The sequence below is a fragment of the Diadema antillarum genome, unplaced genomic scaffold, assembly GCF_040938485.1.
Source record: "Diadema antillarum isolate AM-2024a unplaced genomic scaffold, OU_Dant_1.0 scf00000025, whole genome shotgun sequence".
NCBI classification, from domain to species: Eukaryota; Metazoa; Echinodermata; class Echinoidea; order Diadematoida; family Diadematidae; genus Diadema; species Diadema antillarum.
This window is the reverse complement of record NW_027270914.1, coordinates 1,535,001-1,554,984: the sequence shown is the minus strand read 5'-3', so window position 1 is coordinate 1,554,984 and position 19,984 is coordinate 1,535,001. Positions and strand designations below refer to the sequence as shown.

The 19,984-nt window shown below is 39.2% G+C and overlaps 1 protein-coding gene across 2 annotated transcripts; it reads left to right on the top strand.

The window, feature by feature from the left end:
* Window positions 1-325: 325 nt before the first annotated feature.
* On the top strand, window positions 326-9,672 carry LOC139733451 (small ribosomal subunit protein bS21m-like). 2 transcript variants are annotated; one of them, XM_071644274.1, is made up of 3 exons: window positions 326-447; window positions 5,222-5,331; window positions 8,258-9,672. In XM_071644274.1, exons 2-3 carry the CDS (start codon window positions 5,249-5,251, stop codon window positions 8,433-8,435), a joined length of 261 nt encoding a protein of 86 aa, XP_071500375.1. In that variant the 5' UTR covers window positions 326-447; window positions 5,222-5,248; the 3' UTR covers window positions 8,436-9,672. The 2 variants fall into 2 exon arrangements, with proteins under 2 accessions (XP_071500375.1, XP_071500370.1); XM_071644269.1 differs by having other exon boundaries at window positions 326-454.
* The last annotated feature ends 10,312 nt before the right edge of the window (window positions 9,673-19,984 follow it).

Below are 19,984 nucleotides of genomic sequence, written 5' to 3'. Positions count from 1 at the left end.
AATACAATTTTCTTCTGCCTCTAATGGGACGGTGTATTATAAAGTATAATTTGTCAAGAGGCGCTCATCACTACGTCACATTATCTTGGTCTCTAGATGTGATATATAACTTTCTGCCCACAGATTTCCAAGGTTAAATACTTAGGAATTAGTGGTCACAGTGCGCAGAGATAGAAACTTCGTCGAAAAGAAAAAAAAAAAAAAAAAAAAAAAAAGGGAGCGGGGAACACTAACAAAAAATTGCGTGGTTTAACAGCGCCATCTAGTGGGCTGTGTACTGTACATGATCGATAAGGTCACTGAGGACCACCCACGGGACCACCACGTACGTAAGGCGCCGTTTGCGTCTGTAAAGGACCCCTCAAAATCTCTTGTTTGCTGTACAGATTGAAAACTTTGAAGTTGTCAGTCCACCCGGTCACTCTCCAGTCATAGAAAGTTACATTTGTATGTCGTAAGTACACATTACGGTTTTATATGTACCAGTGAGAACCCCTCACTGATCATGATAATTTGTACTAGTAGTCTACTGATCATCGATCGGCTGACTTTCCTACAGTCCCATGTACTGATATTCATGTTGGCTCGAGTGTATGTGCTGACCGATGTCCATGTCTATAGTAGATGATGATCCTCAATTTCACACTCTGTTCAATCAAGGAGAGGCGGTGACAAGCCACAGGGCCGGGGGGAGCTGTCCTTAGGGATTAAAGTAAATGGTGATAAATATTACACGCGATCAGGGGTGAACCTAGGTAAACAACTCGCGATCGCGATCATCAATTATTCATGATGCTTGGGTCCATTGACCATGGGATTAAATTTACGCCCATACTAGCCCCGGAGACCCGCCGCTCTGCGGCGGGGTCCTGGCAGCTACCCCGCAGTTTCGTTCAAGTGAGAATCATGAACAACTCCCTATTGCCACATATACGGCAACTTCACAAATAAACCATGGCTAAATGTCCATCATAAACACAGTGACAATATAAAATGAAATATACACTACCCCATTGCCTTGGTCCTTCTCACCAATTTATCTGGAAACTGCATAATTTTCCACATTTTTTAGGAGTAGGCGGTCTGCCCTAGTGGAGAGCTTTGCTGCTATTTTGAATGTGTATATCCATCAGTACGCATCTACGCATGCGTAAACAATGACGTCAGCGTTACGGACGCAAAAGGATATGAATAATGCATCATCGCACGGTGAATATGCATCATGTAACGAGTAATACAGCTGTCAATGCACTGCACTGAATGCATTGTGTGCGCATGTGCAAGTGATTGTGAGTTTTAGTGAGCATCGGTGAGCTGAAGATATTTGCCTTATAAGACAGCATTTTCTGCATCATAAGCAATGAAATGCATCAAACAGTCGCCGATGTGAATCATTTAGGTTTAGTCGACCCATGTAAGTATTCCCAGTAGTTTTTGTTGAAAAATTAAGGAAATACAGCGCCGGAACGGCACCCGTTTGGTTTGACCGAAAGATCGGTCTGTATCTGTCCGTCGGGGAATGTTCCGCGGAGACTGCGTCTGGCTTCACGGATCCACTCCGTATACAGACCGAAGTCAATGATGCGAGCTCCTGTGTGGCAGTAGCGCACAGATCAAACGTTACGATAAACCAAATTTCAGACAGCTTTTTTATATTCAAACAAGTTTGACATGACATGACACATTATGCAGCAATATTTGGGGTTAATTTCTCACATTTTGCAATCGAAATACTCACAGTAACGCGGTTATAATGCAGAATTTTTATCCATATCGCAACATCGCCGTTCGCTAGCTGTAGGTCGCCATTTTGAATCTGTTAACCAATCACATGCGAGGTACTTTATTAAGTAAAAAAAACACGTAGAAACTACCTCGCATGTGATTGGCTAATAGATTCATACTGTATGTTTCTGCAGTTTGAACGTGACGACGCGACGGGCTAGTTGATGTGTGTTTTGCGTTGAAAATTCGACCGAAATATTGGATTATTCATTAATCTGGTGAGTGTAGTCTATTCTTGAATAGTTGATTTAACTATTCAAGCTTAAATTTGCCGACCTAGGGCCGTGAATTAGACGCAATCGAGAAGGGTGAGGTACCTCACCCAATTTTCCATAGAGACAGTGGTTAAAAACATCCACACAGCAATGGGTACTACAACCTTCCGTCTGTCTACGGAGGACGGCGTTAATGGCAAAATACGAAAGAGTCCAACAGTACAACATTAAAATATCGATGCCAAAACGGCGCAGCCCCAACACTGTACGTTGTACGTTGGGGCTGCTGGTCGCAGTTACGCCCATGCATACGCTATACGAATATACTCCTACGGCCATGGTACGCGGCACGCAATGCACAGCGCGCAATTTATCCAGTTTGAACTTGGATTGGAAGTTCCATTGATATTTACCTTTAGGGAAGGATTCAGTGTATTTTTTGTTCGTCTGTCACTTAAACAATTTTTTGTTTAATATGGTGGCTCCAGACTCAAGAGTGAATATGATAATATGTATGGATTTTTTTCTTCTCTCTCAATGTGAGTCTCAAATTTCATCTAACCACTATGAGTATGATAGGTAGACTAACGTTAGTGCTAGAGGTCTACACAGAGACTCCAACTCTCCCGTTTTCGCCGGGAGATCTCCCGCCGAAAGCCCATTTTTGCGTAATCTCCCGTTCTCCCGTTTGAGATTTGATTTCTCCCGCCCTGGCTCTGTGTCTCCCGGTGGAAAGGATTTCTTACTTATTTCTATCGTATGTTGAAAAAATAAGCCTTAGATAGCACCAGAGAACATCTAGAATCCTATAGGAACTTCGCGCTTCGCACACATCAACTTGGAGTCTCCCGTTAGCTAGGGGTTTCGGGCGGGAGAATCTCCAGATCAGAAGGTGCTTGGGGTTGGAGTCTCTGTCTACATTGATATGTATCTCTTACTAGTATGGTAGGTGTTCGACACACCCACCGGGTCCATATCAATGGACCGCGCTCTACAATGGCATTGCGCGTACAGAAAGAAAATGTACGCATGGGACTATGCGCAACGGTGTTCGATTCTTCACTGGGCTACGCTACCGAGTAAAATGAGGTGAAAACAAATAAGTATTCCCTCTAAATTACCGAAATTTAGCAAAATCGAATAAGATTTATCGTGCAACTACATATAACTAGGCCTACCTTTGCTGACTCGTTGTTAGATGTAGAGTATCCTTCCGTAATAAATTTGATGATTTTGACCGCAAACTTGTCATTATGCCGCTCTCTCAAACTCCGCCGCTTGTACGATCGGGCGTGCACACACGTTACACATTTCTTGACGTAATTATTTTGTTGCCCGCTACGACCGTACGAGCTGAAGCAGAAACGAGAAATAAATGTGAAAAAACAAACCGACTCATCTAATTTATTTCAATTACGATGAAAAGTTTCGTAATGAAAATCAATTCAAATTCATCAAACAGTCCTTCAAAAGTAATATCGAAGGATTCAAAATATATTCAAATATTATTGGGGAAAAAATGGCGGCTAGAAAAAAACAGCAGCTTGTCGAAAAAACGCATTTAAGTGCGCTTGATACGTATTGTCAGGGTGGTCGGTTGAAATGTACAGGGCAACTGAGTGCGGGAAAAATGACACCCCACGCGTTCGAAGCCGCCATCTAGAGCGCGTACCTCAGATCGCATTTTCACTGTGCGCTTGTGAATCCGGAGTATTTTCTCCACACGTGAGTAAAATTTCAGGCAAATTGTGAGATTTTTCACGTTTCTATTGATAGAAAAACGTTAGGTGGTCGGTGTGATGAACATCCAACCATACTACTTGACAACTACTTGTAGTCTTGTCAAATCAGTTGAAATTGAAGTCAAATGTGAATATCTATACAGAATGACTGTAAAACCAGTTAATTGCACATGAAGTTTTCCTCCAATTAGAGCCGACGGCTTTCGCAGCTAGACACTTTTGCGAATTGACGGCGTTCAATGTACCTAAGTGTAGACAAGAACGTTCACATGCATTTTAAGTTTTGCAAATCTTGGCTCCTCACGAAATTCTTCTCGTTTGGTTCTAGAAGGAACATTGAGGAGTATCTTGAAGAAGAAATTTGCAAAAATTTCATGCATGCTAAAATTCTGGTTTTTACAGTAACTATTTGTTATTTGATCTCTGGGTGGTTTATCATATCATGTTATGTTGAAATGGACTGTATTTGTCTTAATGGGCAAGGAGGAATCGGTCATGTGACATCCAAGGAGTCAAAATACAACAGTGGGGCTGATTACCGTGTACTGAAATACTGCATTATTAGGTGAATACTTATAGACCATATTATGCACATACAGTTGAACCTCTCGTATCCGTACAAGTCGGGACCGGGGCTCATCTGGATAAGGGATTTGGCTGGATACGGGAGACTCAATGCTTTATACATACAATACACATGTACTGATGCAGCCCATTGTAGTACCACATGTAGTAATGTGTATACTGCAACCTTTTCATTGTTACACTCAGTAACAGACCCCAAAATAGAGGTTTGTGTTTGCAAGAATGAAATCATTTTCTTTTATAAATTCTTGGGATGATTTACCTAAATAATTATTAAGAAATGTATCAAGTAGATCTTGAAAATAAACAGTACGAGTCGACGAAACTACGTTTCAAAATTCGATCATCACGGCTCGGCAAAGTCGACTGTAGGTCGCCATTGTTAGATGGTCTCCCTCTCTCTCTTTGTGTGTGAACAATTTTTGAGTGTTCAATGTCATTCGTTGCTCAGCCAATGACTCGAAACAATGCATGTCTATCTAGTCATATCGACGGCTGTGTATGGACCTATATGTGGCAATGCGATATGAGAGAACTCGAGCACATAATCTGTCCATGTTCTTGCGATGATTTGGGGATGTTTGTGGGTGTTAAAATGTTTGAAGGTAAGCAATTTGGAAGGAAATTTGATGTAATGTATGTTAATCATGTTGGAATTAATATGAAATTCATGTGTGTTTGTGTAGGAGTTCTCAAGGAGTTGGGAATCCCCCTTTCCTCCCGTAATTGTTTTTAGAAAAAAATCAAGGCTAGATTGCGTCCGTATAATAGAGAGATCCGGATAAAGGGAGGCCGGATAAGAGAGGTTCAACTGTACATGTATGCTTTGGCTAGGAGAAAAGACTGTACATGTATGATAACATTTTGTGCTTTCATCCCGTTCAATGCATACAGCTGTAGGTCGGTTGTCAAGGAAACACCATGAGCAGACACCTACGCTTTGTTGCCCGAACAGTGTTTGTGAAGAATGGAGATGTAGACTCTGCCTACAGAACACTTAACAGGTTAGTATGAACTATGGTAAACATGTACTCAAGTGGTCAAAGTTGTGTAACTCCAAGTCGTGTAATTGTAAAGTGCCCCATTCAGTATGCAGACACACACACAGCAGACAAAAAGGCAAGAGATGCAAGTACCAACCTCTTGTGGTTCACCCCAGGTGAATAATAGTAGTCAGAAAATGATATCGACCTGGCATGTGCCATTCACAAGCAAAAAGCAAATGGAACCTCATAAAAAAGAGGTTGGATGTAGCATACCCTTTTATAGAAGGCTGATTTTGCAGGTCCTATATCTTTATATCTTAGAGATAGGACCTATATATATATATTTAGGTCCTATCTCTTTTGTACCCTGATACTGTATAGTGAGAAACCTAATAAATTATAACAAGGTCATTGTCATGGTTTTTAGGCTCTTCCCCTGTATGCACAAGATGTCAGCCTTTGCAACATGTGAAGTAAAGTAAAACACACAGAACAATGAAAGAGTCATTCAAGTCAGTAGAGAAAAATACTACAGTGTATATATATGTAAGTTACATCAGGGCTCGACACTAACGGTGGCCCGGTGGCCCGGTGGCCCGGGGCCACCAAAAACGCGCGTCGGGCCACCAAAATTTCAGAAATTAAGATTTTGGTGGCCCAATCGGGCCACCAAAAAGTCGGATAATTGCCTTTACTTTTGTAGATGGACAGCGCTAACAATCGGCTCCGTAAGATGCTAAAATGAATGTCAGATGTTTGCTTTTTATTTTGGAAATGAATAACTGTAATATTCGACTCCGTATGATACTAAAATAAGTGTCAGATGTTTGATTTTGCGTTCGGAAATGAATAAGGATAACATTCAGCTCCAGAAGATGATGGAATAAATGTGGAATGTTAGCTTTGACGTTCGGAAATGAATACTAATAACATTCAACTCCGTGCGATGAGAAAATAAATGCCGGATGTTTGCTTTTTATTTTGGAAATGAATAACGGTAATATTCGGCTCCGTATGATACTAGAAGAAGTGTCGGATGTTTGGTTTTGCGTTCGGAAATGAATAAGGATAACATTCGGCTCCAGAAGATGCTGAAATAAATGTGGAATGTTAGCTTTGACGTTCGGATATGAATACTAATAATATTCAACTCCGTACGATGAGAAAATAAATGCCGGATGTTTGCTTGTACGTTGGAAAGTAAATAACAACAACATTCAGCTCCAGAAGATGCTAAAGTAAGTGTTGAATGATCCCTTTGACGTTCGGAAATGAATAAATATGATATTCAACTCCATATAGATAGTAAAATAAATACCGGATGTTCACGTTCAGGTGAATGATAAGAATAATGTCTCATGTTTGCTTTTATGTTCGAATGTATATAGCAACAACATTCAGCTCCGGAAGATGCTAAAATAGATGTTGGATATTAATTTTGCTCTGACGTTCGGAAATGAACAACAATAATATTCAACTCCATATAGATAGTAAAATAAATACCGGATGTTCACGTTCAGGTTTGAAGTAAATAGCAATAACAGATCAGCTGCGGAAGATGCTAAAATAAATGTCGAATGATCCCGTGCCCTTTGACGTTCGGAAATGAATAACAATGATATTCAACCCCGAATGATGATTAAATAAATGTCGGATGTTTGCTTTTACTTTCGAAAGTAAATAGCAATAACATTCGGCTAAGGAAGATGCTAAAATAAATGTCAGATGATTGCTTTTACGTTCGGAAGTGAATAGCAGTAATATGCTGCTCCATACGATGCTAAAATGAATGTCGGATATTTGCTATTACATTTCGAAATGAATAACAGTAACTTTCAGCTGCGTTTGATGGTAAAATATTTAATGTCTGATGTCTGCCTTGACGTTCAAAAATGAAAAACAGTAAAATTCGGCTCCGTACAATGCTAAATTGTCAGATAATTCATTTCACTTTCGGAAGTGGACAGCAGTAACATTCGGCTCCGTACGATAATAAAACAAATGTTGGATGTTTGCTTTTGTTATTTTAAAATGAATAACGGTAATATTCTGCTCCGTACGATGCTAAAATGAATAACAGATTATTGCTTTTACATTTGGAAATGATTAACGGTATCAATCGGCTGAGTTAGATGCTAAAATAAATTGGGGATGTTTGCTTTCACGTTCAGAAATGAATAAGGATAACATTCAGCTCTGTAAGATGCTAAAATGAATGTCAGTTCTTTGCTTTTACATTTGAAAAAAAAAAGTTAATAGTAACATTCGGCTCCGTACGGTGTTAAAATACTAGTAAATGTTGGATAATTGCTTTTACAATCAGAAATGAGTAACGGTAACTTCCAGCTCTTTATAATGCCAAAACAGATGTCCGATGTTCACAAATGTCTGCAAATGCTCCAACTCTATCGTTTCAAACGTAAGTTTTGACCACCTAAATAGGCATCAACTTTTATAATAATCTATAAACCTACTTGATAAATCTTAGAACTAAAAATAACGGTAAGATGATTGAATTTTCTCTTCATTTATTTTAGACATGGCTACATGTATCACTTCAGTAATACTTAATATTTCATTTTCTATGTTCAGTAGGACCGATTTAGTATTTCTTATGTTTTTCTTGTTTCTTTTTTTCGGGCCACCAGATTTTACTTTCGGGCCACCAAAAAATAAAAATTAATGATTTTGGTGGCCCGATCGGGCCACCAAAAATAAAAGTTAGTGTCGAGCCCTGCACATGCATGTGAATGTTTCACTTGCTGTCCTAAAGTAGTGATATCAATCATAGTTGCATTATGCAAGTTTGATGAAGCAATGATGTCACGGCCTGACAAGGCTCGCAGTCACTCCCTTACAGATTTTCACTAAATTGATTCTTCACGTTTGTCACTATGAATGTGTGGCATTGACCTGCTCTGTGTCCATTTTTCCTTGTTTTCAGCGCACTGAACAGAGATGGCATCATAGAGACCGTGCGGAGGAAGCGCTACTTTGAGAAGCCGTTCCAGGAGCGTCGGAGGAAGGAGTACGAGAACATGAAAGGCATCTACAACCAGGAGATGAGGCGTAGGATAAGCTTTATCATGAGAAAGAACAGGACGGATCCATGGCCAATGTAGACAGTGCCATAGGGCTCCCATAAATTGACATGTCTGGTTTGGCAATCACTAGAAGAAAGTGAGGTAGAGGAGTTTGATTCGGCATGAGGGAGAACGGGTTCGAATCTGTGATCAAGTGTGCTGAGCAGAGTTGGACTAAAAAGGAAGTGTTTTACAGCCAGGAAATATGAAGCATAATGGGATTTAGCGCAAGGAAGCATAAAAAACAGAGCGTGTACCTGAGCAAGGCCAGTGAGAAGGCAGCCGTCATTGCATGGTGATCACTGATGTGATAGATAACTTTTTGAGACATCAGTTCGGTGTATTGCACTGCACGACTGGGGATAATCCATGTGCTGTATTTTGACCATTACTAACAGATGAAAAAAGTTTGTTGTTCACAGGAAATGTGTATGGAGATCAGCTGAAACGTTTTCACTTATTGCTTTGTTTTGTTAAAATAAATGAATTTGTAAAAAAATTCCTCACAGAGGTGTGAATGATGAAAATCGCAGACTGTCCGTGACTATTGGGAGAATGTCATTAGCTTACTGATGCCTGTCTGTCCTGTGGTGTTTACCTCTTGGTCTGGCTTTGATAGAAGACTTACAAATGTACCTACATTTCAAACGAGACAATTGCAACAAAAAGGAGCTATCCAGATTTTGGATATAAAAAGATCCTTCATGCAAGGAAGAAGGTCATGAATGGATGTGGTCTTTTCTGTCATTTAAAGATTCAGTGAGTCAGAGTCAAAGATTGTACAGCTGTATGACAGCATTCAATGTTTATAACAGAAACAAAAATAGGAAATGAATTAAATAAAAGTAAATATATTTTAATAAAATTCTCTGCTGATATTGCAACTGGCAAAAGTTCCAAGTTTTCAAAGAAAATGCAACCAAAATCAAGCAAAATGCTTTTAGATTGTGTCTCTTGTTTGTAGTGTAGGATTTTCAAACATGCCCTATAGTGAAAGTGAAGAAAACTATAATTCTCATCATCTTGTAAATGTGGATGCTTGGAATAGAATTCTTGTCATGAGACCACTGAGTGTGTTGATGATATTAAAGGCGCATAATCCCGGTAGTGTAGAGGGGGCTGTCGGTGATACTGCCGATCACCGTTGGCATTGATACGAAGATTGCAGAAGTTGAGCTGTCATCAAGAGTAAAGCGCGTAGGTGTTAATAGGTAACGTTGCCTTCATTGTCTTCTCTGCGCATCGCGCAGTCTGTAGTAATGCCAGGATGCGTGCATATATGTGCTCGTTATTATGACATCACAAAAGAAGTTTGCTAAAGCTGTCATTCCCCTCAGCCGAATCATGAGCCGAACTGTGATAGGACCACTGACTACAGTGGATCGGACTTCTTCGGACTCGGGGAAGTGGGTCACAGCGTTAGCGCTAAAGAGGAGTCGATAGCGTAGGTCTCTATAGGAAACTTGCGCCGTGCGCCCGCGTACGCATTTGACTAAACCACCGGGACCATGTGCCTCTAATGGATGGGGTATTATGTTACATGATGCAGGATTATTGTTGGCAGTTTTGTTTGAAGGATTAAAAAAAAATAATCACAAATTGAAAGTTGGATCAGTGGAATAAAAGCCAGAGAGTAATGGGTTTTCAAACTGAATTGCTGACAGTTTAATAGCCATAAAGATGTGGTGGTCTAAATCTCTGTCGTTTTAGACAGCAGCACAATGGCACTTTTAACTCTTTCCCATTCATAAGATTGCAAGTTTAGTACATGTATCAATAAAAGGACCATGTTCTTGAGCTTTAGAGCACTGTGTTGTTGTTGTCATACCAATATGGATCAACTGACATTGTCATCACCTTTGTTCAAATCCTCATTTATTTCTTTTCAGGTGAATAAATTTCTTCAGCGTCTCTAAGGAATGCAGTTCTCATCTTGGTGGGGAAAAGGATGTGGAAAATGTCGTGAAGGAATGTTGTATCTCTGCAAATGTGAAATTTATGTATGAGTGGTATTTTGCGCACATGAAAAAAAAGTGATTGTTTCACAAGCAACTTGACTGGTAACAAGATTAAAAGACTACTCAAAGTCAACGATGCCAAAATGATTTGTAAGTGAGTATTCATTACAAAGAGGACCTGATCTTTGGGCTTTTGCAGATATGCCAACAGTTAGAAAGCAGGATTGTACAATTGTATATAAATGTCCTATACAGTGTAGCTCTCATACTGCATGTTTGTGTATTTTGTTTCCCTCAGGTGAAAATGGAAATGTGTGACGTCATGGAAAAAGGAATAGAGAACAGATCACTATACACTATACTTGAGTCACAAGAAAAAAACAACACCGTGGTGTGTTACAGGAGGAGTTCTGTGGTCTGCTACATGTAAACCATAATCAGGGCTGACATTAGCTGTGGCCCAGGGCCAGTAATGATTGATGGTGGGCCACCAAATTTCCAAGAAGGCCATCTCATGGTGGCCAGATAGGGCACTTAAGATTCATCGTATTGTTATGTTTCAGTTTATTTCTGGTCACCAAAATTTCAGATTTTGAAATTTTAGTGGCCAAAGCAGGCCGCCAGAGAAAGAAGTTACAATTGTTGTGTCGAGTCCTGCCATAAAGATAATGTTAACCCGTTGAGGACGGGCTGATTTTGCTACAACATGCATTTCCCATAGGCACTTGCTCAAGTATGCTCCAGACTCGTCCTCAATGGGTTAATACAGGTAATGACAAAAATTCCTACCAGTTTGGTGTTAGGGACTTGTGGTTGTGGTTGTGACTGTGATGGTGTACATGTACATGTATGTTTGGGTTTGTGTTGGTGTGCATTTGGTTTATATATTGGTAACAAGGGGTGGGGGGGGGGGGGGTGGTACAGGCTCTATTTGACATTTGGGAACAACAGAACAACAACAACAACAATAACTTTTCTTTATAGGGCATCATGTAAGGCAATTTGCCCACTGCTTGAATTCGCAATTTAGAATACGCTAACAGCTTTATGATCTCAAATTTTCACTGCATATTTCGTCATTCAGAGATACTTTGCAATTAGACCAATGACAATTGACAAAGCAGCAGGTGTGGATGTAATCCTGTGTGTGTGTGTGTTTGTGAGATAGTGAAATAAAGAAAATAATAATGAAATAATGATTATGAAAGAACATGTAATTCTTAGAGGAATTCACAGTTATTTGACGAAAATTGGCCTTGAAATGCCTGAGATGTCAAAAGAAGTGATCCTAATAAAATGCAACAGGCCACGACTTTTATTAGGATCTCTTTATTTGACCTTGTATTTGGATATTTGGGTCATTTAAAACAGATTTTTTATCAATAATACACTTTCAATTCCCCTTAGAATTGTATGCTCTTTAACATTTCGTAGAGTGGTTTCTACATAATATCTTGCAAAATGTTAAAAGTTGAATCCTCACCTCATGCAATTTAACTTAGTTGACCCTACCAAAGCTTTCGACACCATGATCAGGAAAGGGCTTCGGCAAATTCTGGAGCGCCTTGGTTTGTCTCCCGAAATTCCTCATTATGGTTATCCAACTACATGAAAACAACAAGGCCGTGTTAGATATAATTATAGCAGTGATCTCTCTGAACCCTTCCCAAGTGACAACTGCGTATAATTAAAGCAAGGCTGTGTTCTTGCACCAACCCTCTTTACTATCCTCTTTGGTATAATTATGATGCCCAAACAAGCCATGGAAGACCTCAACAACGAAGATGCCGTTTACATCCGGGGAGGCGACTGCGAGCTCACACCAAAACACAAGAGTAACTCGTCCATGAGCTGCTCTTCGCAGATGATGCCGCTCTTAAACTTGATGCTCATTCAGAGCCAGATCTCCAGCGATTAACGTCCTGCTTCACAGTTGCTGCGAAAATGTTTGGCCTTGAAGTCAGCCTAAAGAAAACCAAGGTTCTTCATCAGCCTGCAAGGTTATATCTAACACCGGACTCGCACCCTTCGCTTAGCAACTTTTGTATACCTCATTTAACTTTACTTAAATCGGAAGAGAAAACAGACGAGAAGTATATTAGTAAAGTACTATAGGCCTACTTATTTCACTTTCAGTGAAAATCTGCCAATTCTAAGCAACTTGATTCAACAAATCTGCTCATTCATTTTGGACCAAGTCGGAGACTGTCTCATTGAGGAGCATGTCCAGAATATCAATGATAATACTGTTTGGTTTATTTTATACTTTTATAGGCGACTCATTTGACATCAACAAAATATCTTCATCCGAGAGTGAGGAGTCAACGTCGTAATCTCTTAAGTCTGTAACAATGCTTACTGTTGTAAGCGTGCCGTCATCACATTCTTCTGTCTCCTGAAGACGTACGAAGAAGTTTTGATAACAGTTCACTCGGACTTATTAACGAAAAATTATCTTCTTCCTTGTAACCATCTTCATCCCGGTGTCAGGCCTCTTGCATGCATACTTCTCTTTGTCGAGAAAATATAAATATGATACGTTCCTAAAGCTCTGGTTGTTAAGACTTATACTAATACAGTGAACTCCCGTATGCGAAGTCCTCGGGACCGGCAGTTTTCTTTCGTTAATTATACATCATTATCATCGTATGAGGCAAACGTCGACATCCCAAACAGAACTCTAGAAAGACGTCACAGACCTTGCCAATGCATCCCAATGCGAAGCGCAATGATACTGGAAATACCAATCAAGAGCAAGACGGAAAGAGTTTTGACTTTCAACACTACTTATTTTTTATTTTATTTCATTATAATTATATATATTGTTTGCTTGTCAGCTGAAGAAACCCGTAGTGGGGCCCCCCACTTTTGAAAACGTGGCGCCGGCCATGTTGCAGAGCAAAGAAGTAGGAAATTATTGTCTTCTGAATAATGATGATGAAAATGTTTTCGTGTCAATCCGTATGCGAAAATGTGTGTCTAGCGTCATATCTCACTTATGACGTCGCTAAAATTAGCATCAATAAAAAGTCTGTCAAAGAAGTAAGCACTGAAGAAGAAAAAATTAGCAGGGTATTAGAAGAGACGGTCCGTAATGCGAACTCATCATTCTGACATTTTGGCACTCAGGATCAGTCTTTACCAGACTCTTTAGAAAAGCAACGTAAGAAAAATCAGGTTGCAAGAGAGTCAGAGGGGTGAAGGTTGAGGTGTGAATTTTCTTCAATTTTATTCGTCTCCCCGCTCTAACAAATGAAATTTGTAGGATCGCAAATTCTGATCTGTAATTTAAGAAACATTTTTGTTAAATTACAGATCAGCAGTTGCGATCCTACAAATTTCATTAGTTAGAGGGAGACAAATTGAAGAAAATTCACACCTCAAAATTCGGGTTGCAGTTATCTCAAACGTGGAAGAGAGTTATTCCCTCTCACTTGATTTTTTTTTTTCTTAAAATAAGATTTATCTTTTCCTGAAAGGCATTTCCACTGCCGAGTTTCTTCCATTTGGGTTACTCGAAAATCGCTATCACAACTTGATCTATCTCCATCAATTACTGTACATCGATTTCATACCTGGCCAATAACAGTATCAATGAGTGAATCATACTAAAAACTTTCATCGGCTGGGGATGATGATAAATTAATGACTGAGCTTCAACCAACCTTGAATTGTAGAGGGCAAGCTTTCGTCCTGCTCCTGAGGACTTTCTCAAGCCTTATGAAGTGGAGTGTTGTCTTGCTGCCGTTGCCTGTCTTTATTAATCACTGGATCATAGATTGGTGAAAGGGTATAGCCCGAGTCTCTGTTGAGAGCTGGATTGACCCTTCTGATCCAAAGTGCTTCCTTTATTTTTCTTTTTAACCAGTTGCTTTCAAAGTCAATGATACGCGTCTCATCCCATTCAATGTTGTGTCCTGTGTTGTAAGAGTGCTCAGCTATCGCCGAGTGTGATGGATTGTTTAGTCTCAATGCCCTTTTGTGTTCCTTAAGTCTCTCGTTCAAGGCTTGAGAAAGTCCTCAGGAGCAGGACGAAAGCTTGCCCTCTACAATTCAAGGTTGGTTGAAGCTCAGTCATTTAATTTAATGAGTGAATCGTATGCAGCTTGTTATTGGTGCATGCGATTCAATACATATATTACTAGGGTACGATTCGATTATCACGTATTGAACGGGGTTGGGTCCATCTGAGAACGGGTATGTTTTAGCGTGATCTGAAAAAAAAAAAAAACAAACACCCCAGAACAAAACATATAGATTTGCAACATATATAGATAGCCATGATGTCAAATCGCTGTTTGCTCTATATAGTGGAATGATCTATCACAAAAACGAACAATCTTCAAAAGAAAGAGAAAAATATTCCTACAGAACGATACAAAAATGACAAAAATCTGATAAGAATAAGGAAGATAAAACATTTTGAAATTTCATTTTTTTTTTCGGAAAACATTTCTTGACCAGTCCTTATGAATATTCAAATGAGCGAGTTGACGATGTCATACAGTTTTTCATGTATTCGGAAAGAAATTTTAATTCTAGCTAATACAAGTATTAAAAGCACGTTCTGATACCAAGATATATCAGAGCTAACATTGTTCTTTTTTATTTTGGATGGTTCTGAGGCAAGTTTTCTACACTTATGCCCTATACAGTGAATATATGAGATTTTTGTCTTTTCTGTGGATGAAATGAATAAGAAATTGTGAGAGCATGCCGTCGTCAACTTGCTCATTTGAAAATTCATAAGGACAGGTCAAATAATGTTTCCCCCCCCCCAAAAAAAAAAAAAAATGTGAAATTTCAAAATGTCATATCTTTCTTATCTTTTTATCAGATTGTTGTCATTTTGTATCGTTCTGTAGGGAATGATTTTCTTTTTCTTTTGAAATTATTTATTTTTGGGATGGATTTCCTCTTTAACCAAGATGGGCAATTGAACAATCATTGTATTTTAATATATCATAGATTCAAACGATTTCCACCCTTGGAATATTGCTATATGCAAAGTACAATAGATGAAATATGTGAACTATTCTTGTTGTACCAAGAAACAAAAACAAAACAAAGAGAAACAAAGTGTTCGCGTTTACCACTAATAATTCATACAGGCAGATGTATGTTCCTAATGGGAGTTGTTTATACCATAACAGTTTATCACTAGTTGTAAACATAACATTCATTTTAACGCAATAATAAAAAAGAAATCATAATTCTCTACAATGATGTTTTAATAATAATTCATGTGAAACACGTCGATAAAGTTGTGTATTAATGTTGATAACGGCACTGCCTTTATCAAAATGTCTATCTATGCGTTATCTTATTCCGAACTCTTACTTTTTGACGCTTCCTCGCATTGAACTCTGAGTGGATGGATATTGTTCGCTCGTCTGGAAAAGCTCGTTGATTCCTTCAACCGAGGGTCAAATAGGTCACTGACAAATTTTTGCGCGTGCTGCTGTCATCACTGATGTTATTGTTCAAGGTCGCTGATATGAAGGCAAACAGAGAGAGAGAGAGAGAGAGAGAGAGAGAGAGAGAGAGAGAGGGAGAGAGGGAGAGAGGGGATGGGAAAGATGGAGAGATAAATAGATATAGGCTAGATATAAAGATAGATAGATGGAGAGAGTGAGAGATGGAGGGAAGGAGACAGGGGGAGAGTTAGAGACCGATTCCAGAAGATCAGACGTCATAAAGAGCCAAGTACAAGTATCTATCCAAATTAGGATCGCTGGAAATCCTTCACACTCCGATACAAAGGCGCGCTTGTGTGCTTTACACTCGCCTTCTAATACCAGCACATTTAGTCAAATGACACCTCTCCATACTCAGAACTTCACAGCTTGGTCATTAAAACGATGTGCTACACACCAATATCATCAAAGAAGGTAAACAGATGAATGGACACACACAGGGGATTTATGGGATCAGTAAACATGAATGGAAATTACGCTGCAAGTTGGTGATGACGTGTAGGACCTACATAGTTGGAAATCAGAACTTATGAGTTTGTAGATGGCGCATCATCCTGATTTACCCAGAAAAAAAGATAAAAGCGTTGCCTTTGTATATCATAGTTTGGAATAATTGCGTTCGAAAACAGCTCCTTATGTGTAAACTAGAAAAAAAAGACAGAAATTATCATGAACTTCTTTCCTTGAGTATCCCTTTAGTGCGTTCACACTAACTTGTTCTCGCAATTTCCCAATTTGTTTTCCTCCTTCATTGTGCTTTAATGAGTATCGACGTATTCTCCTAAGGATGATATTTCGGGAATTGGTAATTGTAGAACAGTCTTCTTTTTCTTCTTCTCCTTCTTCTTCTTCTTCTTCTTCTTCTTCTTCTTCTTCTTCCAGTCTTCGGGTAACTCGCTGTCCTTTATACTCTGTTGGAAAATGAGTTGAAGTACAGGTGCTATTTCTCGAGCTGCTAACTTAAGCGCAGCATTAGGGTGGGATTTCACGGAGCACGCGAACGATTTGCGAAGGACGCGAATGACAAAATCCAACATTCGGAAAAGTTTTTCTCCGAATGTTTTCCGACAATGAAGCCGAAAACTATTCTTGCGCAATTTGTGCGAAGTTCCCACGACGTATGTGCGATTGTCGTGTGTATCATTGCTAAAGTACAGCATGTTACGTACACGAAGAACACGCGACGGAAATGCGAACAACGAAACATTTTCAATAATCATGGGAGAAAATGTAGCAAGGAGAGGTGGAAGCAAGAAAAAAATCAACTCAAAAAGCTTTCTTGAGTTGATTTGTTGATGAATTCAACAAAAATTCACTTTTCTAGAATTATGAAAGAGCAATGGACCAACCGCTTTCAGAAAGCAGGGAGAATAATTGCTACCCTTAACATGATTATGTCAATATCAAGTTGATGGAATTTGTAATTTTCATGAAAAATGGATTTTTGCAGAATTTTCTATATATTTTCTTGGTATTGTTGTCCACTCATACGTCATAACCTCTAGTAGTCTCCTCATCCAGCAGTTCCAACATAAAAACTTTAAAAATTCATAACTTTTGCATCGATTGTCCGATTTTCCTCAAACTTTCACTGATGTGTTCTACTAATGCTGCTGCTTTCACTCAATCCACATTGCTCTTGGGGCTTACCTTCCCTTTAAGATTGATTTTAAGTGTATTCTGTGATTTTTTTTTTTTTAATATCAAATATTCTTTCTCTTTGCTAGTCTTTAATTTCTTTCGTTACTATAGTTGTTAATATTTAATTGTTTGATGTTTAGATGTATACTACGATTTTTATTTGTAGAAAACGTACAGGGCATACATCCCTCAAACGTGCGCTAAACGTTCGCGAGAATGTCTCAAAAGGTACGCGAACAGTTCGCGATTACGTCGTAAAATGATCGGAAAAACTTCGCAGATTTCGCGTAACATACGCGAGACATTCTCCGAAGTTTCGGAGTCTGTTTGGGGTTTCACGAACATTTTGCGAACATCGCGCGTGTCTTGCGAAGGTCTTGCGCATATGACGAAGCTTTAAAGACACTTTCGAGAACAATTCACGAGCAAATCCCGACTAAGTGTGCGGAAAAGGTTCGCAAAAAATTTCAAACTTTTTTGAAATTATCACCGAAGTAAAAACGACATTCGCGAACAATTGACGACGCTTCCGAACCCTCACGTTTGTTTGGCGATCTTTTGCAGACTAAAATGCGAATGCTGGATTTTGCCATTCGCGTCATTCGCAAATCGTTCGCGTGCTCCGTGAAATCCCACCCTTAAGAATATCATCGGGTCCAGCTGCCTCGTTCATGTTGTTGATGTGGAGGTTCTGTAGGAGTTTCTCCACACCTTCTCTTGTGATGTTTACATCTCCCAGCATACCGTGGACATCAAACGCAGCACAACCTTCAAATCTGCACTTCAAAATTAATTCAATTATGTAATTACTGTAACTTCACTCCCGTCCACTCTCGTCGTAGGTCCTATCCCAAGTTACAGATACTTCCAGCTATAGTCAATAGAGGACCCTTCCGAAGTGACGAACACAAGGTACACTTTGTACAAGGTTCTTCATAATACTGTGCACAGAACCTCCTTGGAGGCAGGGAGGTGAGACAAACCCTCACCTCCCTGTTGGAGGACACTCGCGTTCGCGGTCGAGTACCTGCGCATATCAGAGTGAGAAAGAAATGTTATCCTGTTGCCATTGAGTGCCGCATCCTACATACCAAAGTCCCGACTTGGAATGAATATCATCAGTTGTGTAGCCTTGTATCCGTTTTGTAGCGTTATGACTAGACATTTTCTCCTCTCACATCAAATTAAGAAAGTTTACAGCAATAGCTTTACCATTACAGTGTACTTGACAATCAGTATTATTATGTAAACAGGCAGATACACAAAATGTACAAATGACTTGTAATAGATTGCCTTCAAATACGTATCACGAAATTAGTCAGTATATTAGGTGTATACAGAATAGATACAAATGTGGATAGATAGCGCTATACTTTTAGACCTTTCAATTTGTCCATATTCAGTGTCAAGTAAAGATATGGCACAAACTGTTTTTTCTCGATGACTTTGAAATAAGAAATAAAGTCAAGGAAGCGATGATGTCACAGGTTATCACATGACATCTTCACTGTATCTACTGCCTTTTTGTGTTAATCTCCGCCACTACAATCACTTATTCTAAATGAGACTCAAACTGTCATGACCTCCGTATTTGATAATACTCTATATTATATCATGTTGAATCCAAGTCACATCTTCATCTTCATGCCACCTGTTATTCATGTCGATCCCCTCTCAACAAAGGATTTGTTCGATTTTCGCGGGGAACCAAATATATCAATGCTTGGTAAATCCCATATTTACAATGTATACACGTATGATATTTAATTTAAATGCATTATCAATGACAATAATTGCAGGTATACTATTGACAACTGACGCTCCAAACTAATTAGTCATTTCCAGGCTCTTGCCATAGTATTAGTAACGGTGAACTTTTTCGTCTCACAAAAGCATCTTTGTAATTGTATAGAATAAACTCTTTCAAGAGCCCTTGTCAACCCTTGCTGATTCGATGGAACATTATAATTATTATGATCTGAAACGTTGTAAAGAAAGAAACGGTTGTGGTAAACTTTCGGAGGAATTGAAACGAAAAGGGACTGAGGCCATGGCGAACGTCATTTTCTGTTTGCATAACGTGAATATATTATTAGTGCTATTTCGCGAAGTCATGTGAAACTTTGAAATACTACACTCATGAATCATTTTTGTGGCACATTTGCAGATCTCTCTGTTTGCTATAACCGGTACTCCATTCTTTAGATCCGATATGGACATGGTTTTAGAATTGCACCTACGCATTCCTTATCTCTCAGCTTAGTTATCTAGTCACACATACTATGTAAACATAAGATTTTAAGAGATATCCCCATGTGCATAAAATGTGGGAGTTCTAGTATTATCCACTGGTAAAATTCTCGTCACTGGTATGACCTGCTCGATGAAAAAGAGTACCTCAAATAAAGGAGTTTGGGCAGGACACGACAATAAATACAGGGTGCATCGATCGGCAAGGACAAAAACCGATGAAGTTGACAAAAAGTATAGGTACGTGGAATTTCGAACGGTA

Bases quoted from the DNA above. Each gene is read 5' to 3' on its own strand.
- LOC139733451 (XM_071644274.1), top strand. From the start codon at position 5,249: ATGAGCAGACACCTACGCTTTGTTGCCCGAACAGTGTTTGTGAAGAAT. The intron at 5,332-8,257 runs GTTAGTATGAAC...CCTTGTTTTCAG, and splicing joins GCCTACAGAACACTTAACAG to CGCACTGAACAGAGATGGCA.